The 10764-nt window shown below is 52.2% G+C and overlaps 2 protein-coding genes and 1 long non-coding RNA gene across 3 annotated transcripts; 2 read left to right on the plus strand and 1 right to left on the minus strand.

The window, feature by feature from the left end:
* Nucleotides 1–1808: 1808 nt before the first annotated feature.
* DPAGT1 (dolichyl-phosphate N-acetylglucosaminephosphotransferase 1) lies at nucleotides 1809–7915 on the plus strand. Its single transcript, XM_013943495.2, has 9 exons — nucleotides 1809–2307; nucleotides 2392–2512; nucleotides 2597–2810; nucleotides 3436–3582; nucleotides 3714–3798; nucleotides 4674–4862; nucleotides 5493–5580; nucleotides 5931–6086; nucleotides 7060–7915. The coding sequence occupies exons 1-9, from the start codon at nucleotides 2153–2155 to the stop codon at nucleotides 7123–7125; spliced, it is 1221 nt and encodes a 406-aa protein (XP_013798949.1). The 5' UTR covers nucleotides 1809–2152; the 3' UTR covers nucleotides 7126–7915.
* LOC106485186 (uncharacterized) lies at nucleotides 2793–5956 on the minus strand. The gene is made up of 3 exons (XR_001292663.2): nucleotides 5897–5956; nucleotides 4100–4172; nucleotides 2793–2871 (listed from the first exon to the last, which is right to left on the minus strand). It is a non-coding gene; the product is annotated as an uncharacterized lncRNA (long non-coding RNA).
* Nucleotides 7916–8839: 924 nt separating the features above from the next.
* Nucleotides 8840–10754, plus strand: H2AX (H2A.X variant histone). The gene has a single exon (XM_067310324.1). It carries the CDS (start codon nucleotides 9891–9893, stop codon nucleotides 10320–10322), a length of 432 nt encoding a protein of 143 aa, XP_067166425.1. The 5' UTR covers nucleotides 8840–9890; the 3' UTR covers nucleotides 10323–10754.
* Nucleotides 10755–10764: the final 10 nt, after the last annotated feature.

The raw sequence follows: 10764 nt of genomic DNA on the forward strand, positions 1-10764 counted from the left end.
GCGCCGCGCGCAGCGCCTCACGGCGGGCCGGCAGGCATGGCGGGCGGCCGCCGCGGGCCCAGCGCTGCGGAGCCGCGGCCGGCCCCGCCGCCCCCGCCCCCCGCGAGGGGCGGAGGCCGCCGCCGCGCCGCACCGCGCCGGCCGCCCTCCCTCCCTCCCTCCCTCCTCGCGGCCCGGCCCCCCCCGCCTCTGGAGCCCGCACGCCGGGGCACTCGGCTCCCCGCGGCCTGGCAGGGCTCTGCCCGCATCCCGGACCCTCGGGCACGCGCCTTACCCGCTCTTTTCCCTCCTCGCCTTCCCTTCCTACGGCTGAAAGCAGATTATTTACACTCCGTGTTGCACGCCCTGCGCTGCCAGCCGCCTGCTCGTCTTTTCACGCACCCTCGTAACCGTTGCCGCAAGCCTTCTCTTCTGGCTGCCTGAAATAGCAACGCAGACATGCTCTAGATGACAAGTTCCCTGAGTGTTCTTCAAGTTCTGACTAAAAACATTTTTCTCTCGAGTTCGTATTCCTTTTCATCTGTAGTAACCGGCATGTTCACCCCAGGCATACAGTCCGTTACAGAGCTGGCATCCGTTTTTTCGCATGCTTCTGGCTTAGGTGACCCGCACTGTGGAGGGCAGGTAAAACGAAGAACAGTCATGTTCTAAAATACCAGCTGCTAGACAGCAACTAGAGCTGTAGGAGGGTCTTTGCCAACCATTCTCCCTTTGCGCTGCAGCTGCCCCTCTCGGAGCAATATGTGCCTGCCTTAAAGTTTATTTCAGCCTCCACTAAAGTTTACAAACTCCTTTTTACAGAAGTTCAAGAGGCAGTAGAATAGAAAAGGCTTCTCTCAGCACAGCTGCAGCACTGTCAGCACAGAAAAAGCCATCGGAAACCATCTCAGGTCACCCCACCCCACCCCACCAAAATACAGACACAGGAAAAAGGAGGTGATTCTTGCTACTACCGCCCCTTCTGCTGTGTTTTGCCCTCTTGTGACTAACACCAGATATTCCGATGCAATGCCAAAGAACAGAAATTGCAACTATCCTGTCTTTCCTGCAGAAATATTTACTTGAAGATCAGAGATTTGTTACGGGTTTCCTGGTGCGTGAAGATGAGTACCATATTTTATTTATTTTTCAACAAGTGAGGAACTGTAGGGGGCAATAAAACCGCAAGGCCCTCCATCATTCACTCTTACACAGCAAGCTAGTGCTAGATTGGAGTATACTCCCTAAGTAACCCGATTAACCACTCATCCACCAGCAAACGCACAGCCGAGGACGGAGGAGACAGTGCTGCCCAGAAGTCACCCCCAGCTGCCCATAAACGCTGGATCTGGGACCTCGACAAAATGCTTTTTTGCTGATCCTAAAGGCTGCTCAGAGGGAGTCTCTGGTGTTGCTGCGAGCCGGTGCCTCCGCCGTCCCCCACTGCATACGACGAGCTCTTCCGCCCGCACCGCCGTCTGGCTGTTACCTTCGAGGCCACCCGCTACCACGAGGGCCCTTCCCGGCACCGCCTCGCGCCGGCTCCCCATGCATCGCCGCCACGCAGCGGGCCCCGTCTGGGCCGCCCCCACCGAGACGCATCGGCCCGCCACGGGCGCCCGCAGTGCCGCAGCAGCCGGCCGCAGCTCTGCCGCCCCGGGGCGCTACCGGGGGCCCGCGCACCCCGCGGTCGGGGCTTGCCTGCCCGCGTCAGGAGGAGGAAATGACGTACCTGGCGGCGAAGAGAAAGTGACGCGAGGCTCGGCAGGCGCCGAGGCGGCCATGGCGGTTTCGGGCACCGCGGCCCGGTACGGAGCCCGTTGCTGGGCCACTCCCCGCTGGAGCAGGGACTGCCTCCCGCGCAGGGCGCTTCGTTTTGCACAGGCGCGCGAGAACCAGCGGAGGCTCCGGCGCGGAGTATAGACGCTTACGTACGCCTGGCCCCGCCTGGCCTCCGGGCAGAGCCCCACACCACTCCCGACTCTTGCCAGGGTCAAAGATGGCGGCCGCTGCCCGCGCGCTCCCCTCACTGACAGAACAGGGAGGCGCGCGCGCCCAGTGCCTCCTTTTATAGCGTCCGGCTGGAAACTCGCGTGTGGAGGCGCCGGCGGGCGGGGCTGCCGGCCCGGCCCCGCTCCGTGCCCTCGGCAGAGGCAGCGCCCGCGCTGCGGCCATGGCCGGCTCGCCCGCCATGCCCCTCCTCATCAACCTTGGCGGGTCACTGCTGGGCTTCTTGGGCACGCTCACGCTGATCCCGGCCTTCAAGGACCGCTTCCTCGCTGCGAGGCTCTTCGGCGAAGACCTCAACAAGGCCTCTCGGCGGCCCATGTGAGTAGTGGCACCCGCCGGGCCGGGCCGGGCCGGGCCGGTCGGGTCGGGTCGGGCTGACTCCCCGCCTCCCTTTCCTTTCAGTCCCGAGGCGCAGGGCGTGATCAGCGGGGTCGTGTTCCTGATCATCCTCTTCTGCTTCATCCCTGTGCCCTTCCTGAGGTGCTTCGTGGAGGAGCAGTGCACAGCCTTCCCGCATGATGAGGTGAGGTGTGCCCGGCCCGGGGAGCACGGCAGGTATGGGCGAGGAGCGGCCACCAGTAATCGGGGTCCTGTTCTCTGTCTGCAGTTCGTGGAGCTCATTGGCTCGCTCCTTGCCATCTGCTGCATGATTTTCCTGGGCTTTGCTGATGATGTTCTGAACTTGCGCTGGCGCCACAAGCTGCTTCTTCCTACCATGGCTTCCCTCCCACTACTCATGGTTTACTTCACCAACTTTGGGAACACCACCATTGTGGTGCCTAAGCCCTTCCGGGTGCTCCTGGGCATGCACTTGGACCTGGGTAAGCTGAGAATTGCTGGAAGCCATTGTCTAAGCAATAAGTGACAGGTGGAAGTGGTCACCTGAAACCGTGACACGTAGCAGTTAGCATTTTTCACACTGCAGAAGAAACTCGTGAAGGATCTGCTTAATCAACCAACAAGAAAGCATAACTACACCAGCTAAACACTGGGCTACAAAGTGCCCAGCTTTCTATGTAGAAACCCAGCACACACTTACCTATGCACCAGACAGGCACCAAACGTTTTTGCAGAATCCTGGGGGTATGGCATCTGATGGGGTATATGGCATGTGGGGTATTGGCACCTGAGTGCCATGTGCACCTGGCACTTGGATGCCAATACCGAAACATCAAAGCACAGAAAGAGTGCTACAGCCCTTTGCTGTTTTGCAACTCTTGGTACACATGCTCACTTTGCAGCAGTTGCCATGCTGTACCTGTGCATACACCTGATATCAGATTCACAGGAGGGGGAGTTATTTGTTAATAAGCTACTGATTCTGAAATTTGCTGTGATTGCTAGGTAATAAACCGTGGTACAAGGATAGAGCTTTACTTCAGTACACTGCACCACAGCCTGCTTCAAATATGAATGCTAAAGCACTTGGCTCACTCTGATCTGCAGGTATCTTCTACTACGTGTACATGGGCATGCTAGCCGTGTTCTGCACTAACGCCATCAACATTCTTGCTGGAATTAATGGGATTGAAGCAGGACAATCTCTGGTGATTGCTGCTTCCATTATCACATTCAACATTGTAGAGTTAAACGGTAAGAAAGAAAACATTTTTTGGGGTACAAAGGGCAAAGGGAGCTAGAATCCTAGATTTCAATATCTGGTATTACTAAAAGTGAACTGATCCTGACTTACCACAGACTCATTTTGTATCTTTCTTCTACAGGGGATTATCGAGATGATCACATTTTTTCTCTCTACTTCATGATTCCCTTTTTTTTTACCACACTCGGGCTGTTTTACCACAACTGGTAAGAGGATGGACATTCAGAGAAGTGTCCTCTGTCTTTACTTTCTCCCTTTTCAAACAAATAAAGAAGGAATTCCACGCAGATGGAATACTGGAGCATAGACCAGATTCTTGCCAGAACCAAGAACGCAAAACACTGATCCATTGACAGCTTTTGTTTCTACTTGAACAATTCAGGTCACACTGATTAGCTAAACTGCACGGAGTACTCTGCCTCAGATGCCCCACTACCCATATTTACACACTGTATTCTCTGCAAGTCAGGCTGTGAGTTCCAGTCCCACAGTTTCTAGCATACATACCTGCAACAGTTGTTTGCTGTATTCTTTAGAGCAGAACCGAGATTTGCAGGCTACAGTCTTCTTGCTCTAGGATCTGTGTGACCAAAAGGGGGGGGGGGGAGGTGTCAGTGTTTGAAAAGATCTCTGCTCAGAGTATCTCAGTTTTAAACCCATGAACCAACTGCAACATTGCAGGTGCAGCTCTTGTATCCTGCTCTAGGCTACTGTGCACATGACCAGGCATGAGTGGTAATACTTGTCCAGGGAAATTGCTGTTGCTTATGTAGCATGAAGGTATGTCAGATCAGGAAATTTTTCTGTGGTTCTGGGATGTGGTATGCTGGCTGACTGCTTCATCCGTCTTCCACAAAAGAACTGTGCTAGCAGCAATTACATTAGTATAGTGTGAAATCAGTATTACACTTCTGTTTAGCAGAGAATGAATTGTCTACATTACCTGAAACCAAGCCAGCTGGGGCTGCAGTTCCCTCTTGACCCCTAACCTGCCACATGGAGATGCATGCACTGATTATAGCCATTCTTATGGCAACAGTGATCTTGACAGACCTTTGCTCTTTTCCCCTGTGGATTGCAGGTACCCATCCCGAGTCTTTGTTGGGGACACCTTCTGCTACTTTGCTGGCATGACCTTCGCTGTGGTGGGGATCTTGGGACACTTCAGTAAAACAATGCTGCTTTTTTTCATCCCACAAGTGCTCAACTTCCTCTACTCGTTGCCTCAACTCTTCCACATCATTCCTTGTCCCCGCCACCGGCTGCCCAGGTAATGTACGACTGACCTATAACGTTACCAGAGATGGGTGCCTTTTATCTACAACACCAACTAAGAAACAAGAACTATGGTGGGTAGATGTTCTTTTTTAAAACCTATCAAAATAGACTGTATAGCTAAAAAGTAGCTGCCTCGCTCTGCCAATTATGGTTGAGTCCTACAAAGTCATACAGGTTTCTTAAAGAAATGAATAATTTCTTTTCCAGGTATAGAAGACTGATCTTTAACAATGTTAGACTATGGTTTATTCCCAACTACAAAATTGAGAGAAATTGATACAGGCCACTGTCAATGTTACTAGAGTATGGTCTGCTAAGATTTCATAGTAGCAGGCATTCTGTAGTACTGTACCATATCAGTGATTGCCTCTGCACATCTGATTTTTATTTTTAAAACCATACAACTTTATGCAAACATTTGGGGGAAGTGGGGGGGAAAAGGAATCTTCTCTCAACTTTGCCAGATCTGAGGGACCAGGTATCAGCAGGTGCTGTTATGTATATCAGATTATTTCTGCTTTTTCCTCCACTTGATTTCTGAACTACCCAGGTAAGAATCTATATCTGATTATACAGGGACCATTCTGTCTCCTTGCTCCTAAAATTTTAATGTTTCTTTTAGGCTCAATCCTAGTACAGGGAAGTTGGAGATGAGCTACTCCAAATTCAAAACTAAGAGCCTCTCAGCCCTGGGAACATACATTCTGAAGGTAATATGAGAGAGACTAGTGAAATCCAGACATGTTTTGAGGCAGTGATCAAATGGAAGAGGAACAGGATGGGAGGGAAGGCAGCACTTCTGGGTACAGTGGTTAATTCCTAGCTCAAATCCAGAAGAAAACAGTCTGGTTAGTCCTGTCACTGTCCCTCATGGACACTCAGTCATATTAATAACCATACCCTAGTAGTGGTCCCAGGACCCTCGTAAGCCTATCCTGTCTTTTCAGTAAGAGCATGAGTCAAACCACTGGGATGGTGCAGCAAAAGGGATCTTGGGCAAAACCAGCTGGTGAGCGGCAAACGTACCTGGTGAAATAGCGTGCAATCTTTCTTTCCCCAGGCAGTAAAGATCTTGCACATAGTAGATGTGAGGAGTGGAATGGATGAAGATGGCGAATACACCGAGTGCAATAATATGACACTTATTAACTTTGTTATAAAGCTGACTGGACCCACCCATGAGCGAATTCTCACTCTCCTGTTGCTACTCATCCAGGTCAGACAAATGGTCTCTCAGGTAGAAAGATGTACTCTGCAACAGAAACAGATCCAAGTCAGTCTCAAGAGTGTTATGGAGAATGGGGGGAATAAGATGTCATACTTTCACACAAGCAGCAAATGAGCTGTGGAACTTGAGGAGAATCAAGAGGTTTACATAGCTGAAAGAGGAGAGACTTTTTTTCCCCCCAGACTTTGTTCACTGAGAGCTAATAAATACATACAAATTGAGAGCTAATAACATACCTCACAGATACTGCTGTCTGCTACCTCTATTCAGCATGTGAACTCCCTTGCCTGATATTATAGGCACTCTATTTTTAGAGAGGCCTGTATTGCTTAGTTGCCCACAATAAAGTTCTTTTTTCATGCATCATATATGAGAGACTCTCATCAGGAAAGAGTAGAGACACTTAGCCGAATTCCCTTTCAGGAGGAAGACTTCCAACAAACAAGCCTGGAGACTGAACAGGGCTTAGGCAGACTACGTCAGGGATGGGAGAGGATAGGAAGTATATACAGCTTCATCTTGATCCCAGTCACATCAGAGAAGTTTTGATAGTGACTTTTTGAAAGGATGCTGAATTACAGCTTTGCAGTAAGGCATTCCCCATTACAAACAATAGAGTTTGCACTAAAATGCAGGTTTGTTAAGAAGGAAAGCGTTATTCCCAACCGTTCATCTCGTCTGCATATTCTGACAATGTGAATGTGCACAGGCACATACAGAAATCCCCCACAGCTAGTTATGATTCTGATACAGAGGACTGAGAACTTTGGCCAGACTTCTGCTTTTCATCATACTACACCTAAATATTTTAATATTGTCATTTAGTGAAATAAACTATGTCTGACAGCACAGCACATCCATCTGGAACAGAAGAATCTGCCAGCCTGTAAAATATCTAACACTGCAAGGTTTCAACTGTCTTTCTTGTTTTTTTTTGTTTTGTTTTGTTTTTTTAACTTAGGTCCTGGGCAGCATAATTGCATTTTCAATCCGATACCAGCTAGTGCGCTTGTTCTATGATGTCTGACTGGGCTGCCAGGAGCAGGGGAAAGATTTGCACCTTCCAGTTGATCTCTTACTTTCTCTGATTGCTGACCCTGTGAGAATCTCAGGACTCCTTTTAAGATGCAAGCAACTGCTCTGTGCTGGCCAGTCTTGAACTGTGATCTTGTTTTTGTGTACAAGAAGGTGTTTGTCTGATTCTGACAGAAGAGATTCAATGCTACTTGAACGTCATTGTTATTGGGAATACCTTCCATAGGGGAAATATACGACCCAGATCTTCTACCCAGAGTGCTTAGAGAAAGTGGGAGAGATGAAAGCTCTATATACAAATAAGCAAGTTACTATTCCCTGAAAGATAAAACAGAAACTTCAATTTCTGTGGGACTCTGTATAGCAGAACAAGTAAACCAGAATCCCCTCTTGGCTATGCCAGTCCTATCTTTGGTCCATGAACATAGAATAACGTGCTATAAATCATACCCAGAACTCAGAGTGCTCTAAGAATAAAATAACTTGTGGTACAGTTCCCCCTTCAGTGCTTTGCCACAGGAAGAATGCTGACATACAGTGAAACTAGATAGTGTGATACATCCCTGTGGCCTTTTGCCCTGCTGAGGGCTGTAAATTTCTACAGTAGACCACCTCCTTTTTCACAGCAACTGGGAATATTCCCACTGAAGGGCTTTAACTTCTGAATGGCTTTATCATCTGTCTTCCTTCCTGGAATAGAACACTTCTAAGGTAGCAAAGTAAGGGTCACCATGTCCTTTCATAGCACAGGACATCAATAAAAGCCTTATGTTAATCTGGGACTGAGACCCTGCAGGCTGCAGTTTAATTTTTCTTATCCAAATAATTATTCATATAGCATTTTCTGGCATCATAGTTCACCACAGAATTGCTACCTACCTGACAGAATAACACACGTGAGCCACTGGAGCATCAGCAGTAGGTGAAAGATTCTGCATGAGACTGATGGGAATGAAATGCAGAATAATAAAGCTACAAAGAAAGGGATGCTGAGATGGGTGACATTGGAAGTTGCTGAATCTGGTAGCCTAATAGATGCAAGGCTGTTGCATCTCGATGTCCCCAGGTCCAGCCAGTAGTGAGGCTGAGAATATGTTCCCAGTAGGCACAAATGCATATGGCCAGCCACACAGATCAACAAAGCACTCAAACATGAATGATATGGGTGGCCTAATCGTCCTTCACAGCTGATCAAGATAGCAGTCTGCTAGTAAAACATATTCATATATATACATGTATATATCTACATGCACTGCGGATCCCTTTAGTAGCTGGCCTTAGACACTCTGTCCAGTAGCTGGACTCTGGATTCCTTGGTCTCCCCAGTTGCTGGCAGCAGAGCATGTGAATCCCTGAGGCCAGCAGCCCCACTCCAGTTGCTCATACTCTGACCTCACACACAGACACACACAAGTAGCTCTCTCTGGTAGCTGGTCCAGACCGATGGCCTCCCCCTCCGCCCTGATTTTTCCAGCAGCTGCCTCGGACCTACCTCCAGTAGGTAACTTGTCGACCCTGGTCTCTGTAGTATCTGATCCTGAATACCTGGCTCTAAAGCCTCTCATGTTACTCGCTGGCTAGTGCGACTTCATATCCACTAGGGATTACACAAACTGACATTCCCTCCCCCCCCCCCCCCAAAACCAACCATCACCCCCCACAACCTGCACACACTCTGGTCCCCCCAGTTGCTGGTACCACAGACGCACGAGCCTCTTTGGCCAGTGATCCAACTCCAGCAGCTAGCACTTAGACCTCCATACACACAGATGCACACAGAATAGAGTCCCCTCACCACAGAAAAAGCTAGAAATAGTTTAATAAGAGGACAGGACAGCAACATAAGTACGCATGACACCCCTCACCCCCCAACCTTATAGTTTCTCATGCTCATTCCTCCCAATCCACTTTCCCCATCTTCGGGCCTTCTGCTAAACAACCTGTAATAAGTCTCGCATGTTCCCCTTAAAGGGCCACACAGTAAGTTTTGCATGTCCCCCAATGGTTTTTCGTGGTACCCCACTGTGAGCCCTATACCCCTGCAGGCAGGGACCCTCAGCCTGTGGGCATCTTGGGAGCCCCTGACTCACCCTGGAGGTGTCACTCCTGGAAGGGACCCAGGCCAGGGCCCAGACCCTGGGGTTGAGCACCTCCTTGGAGAGCTCCAGGAACAGCCCAGCTGTGGCAGCATCACACTGATGGGGTCACTAGGGTCCCCCACCTGCTGTCATTCCTCTGTCCCTTTGGGGTGCTGTGACTAGCCCTTATTCACATAACCTAATAGGTAACATGGTTAAAGGCCATTATCTCGCACTGATCTAAAACTATTACCTGCAGGCAACGTGCCATAGTCAGCTCTGACCAAAACAAACCCGATAAGTTTCTCCTCTCAGGGGTAGTCGCTCGTGCTGTAAATGCTTTTGCTGCCCCAGGGCGGTACCACACGGCGCCGCGCTCCTCCCCCAGCGGCGCGCCCCAACTGCCTCCGCGCGGTATGAATTTGGCGCCTTACCTCCTTATTGGCCTGTCGCAGTCGCCAATAGACTCGAGGTGAGCGCCGTCACATCGTAAACCCGACCAGTCAGCAAAGAAGTTCTTCCGGGCGACGTACCAATAGCGAGGCGCGGTAGCGCTGTCCAATGAGCTGGGCCCTCCTTTGCCAGAGGCTATAAAGAGGCTGGGTGAGGGGGCCCCCAGCCCCATTTCGCGGCACAGCTCCTGCGCAGAGGGTGCGAGGCGACACCGTAGCGAGACGCCATGTCTGGCCGTGGCAAGAGCGGCGGTAAGGCCCGGGCTAAGGCCAAGTCTCGCTCGTCCCGGGCTGGGCTGCAGTTCCCCGTCGGGCGCGTGCACCGGCTGCTGCGGCGCGGGCACTACGCGGAGCGGGTGGGGGCCGGCGCGCCTGTGTACCTGGCCGCCGTGCTGGAGTACCTGACGGCCGAGATTCTGGAGCTGGCGGGCAACGCGGCCCGCGACAATAAGAAGACGCGCATCATCCCCCGTCACCTGCAGCTGGCGGTGCGCAACGACGAGGAGCTCAACAAGCTGCTGGGCGGCGTCACCATCGCGCAGGGCGGCGTCCTGCCCAACATCCAGGCCGTGCTGCTGCCCAAGAAGACGGGCGGCGGCGGCGCGGTCCCCGCCAAGGCCGGCAAGAAGGGCGGCGGGCAGCAGTCGCAGGAGTACTAGGGCGGGCGGCCAAGCCCCCCCCCGACGCCACACAAAGGCCCTTTTCAGGGCCACCCACATTGCTCAGCGGGAGAGCTGCGATCCGCGGGGGGAAGGGGGCGCGTCTCCGGCCCGCTGTCGCGCCTGGAGGCGGTGCCAGGCGCCGCCCTGCCCGGCCTGGGCGCCTGCCGGGCCGCGTCGCCCTCCCGGCCGCAGGGGGCGCCGCGGGGCTTCTTGCGCTCGCCCCGCGTACCGCCTCCGCCTGCGGCCCCTCGGGCGGGGGCCTGGCGGAAGCGAGGCCCGAGCACTGGCTGCCCCGGCCTCCGCGCGGGGGGGTGCGGGCACCTGAGATGGGCTGGAGGCCCGCAGCAATAACGGAGCGGAACTCTTTTTTACGCCACCCCTGCTCCACTACAATCAAAAATACTGTAAATACAAGCGCTGCTCCCTAAAGCCACTTGCG

The sequence above is a fragment of the Apteryx mantelli genome, chromosome 23 (assembly GCF_036417845.1).
Source record: "Apteryx mantelli isolate bAptMan1 chromosome 23, bAptMan1.hap1, whole genome shotgun sequence".
Classification (NCBI taxonomy): Eukaryota; Metazoa; Chordata; class Aves; order Apterygiformes; family Apterygidae; genus Apteryx; species Apteryx mantelli.

Bases quoted from the DNA above. Each gene is read 5' to 3' on its own strand.
- DPAGT1 (XM_013943495.2), top strand. From the start codon at position 2,153: ATGGCCGGCTCGCCCGCCATGCCCCTCCTCATCAACCTTGGCGGGTCA. The intron at 2,513-2,596 runs GTGAGGTGTGCC...CTCTGTCTGCAG, and splicing joins CAGCCTTCCCGCATGATGAG to TTCGTGGAGCTCATTGGCTC. The intron at 3,799-4,673 runs GTAAGAGGATGG...TGTGGATTGCAG, and splicing joins GGGCTGTTTTACCACAACTG to GTACCCATCCCGAGTCTTTG.
- H2AX (XM_067310324.1), top strand. From the start codon at position 9,891: ATGTCTGGCCGTGGCAAGAGCGGCGGTAAGGCCCGGGCTAAGGCCAAG.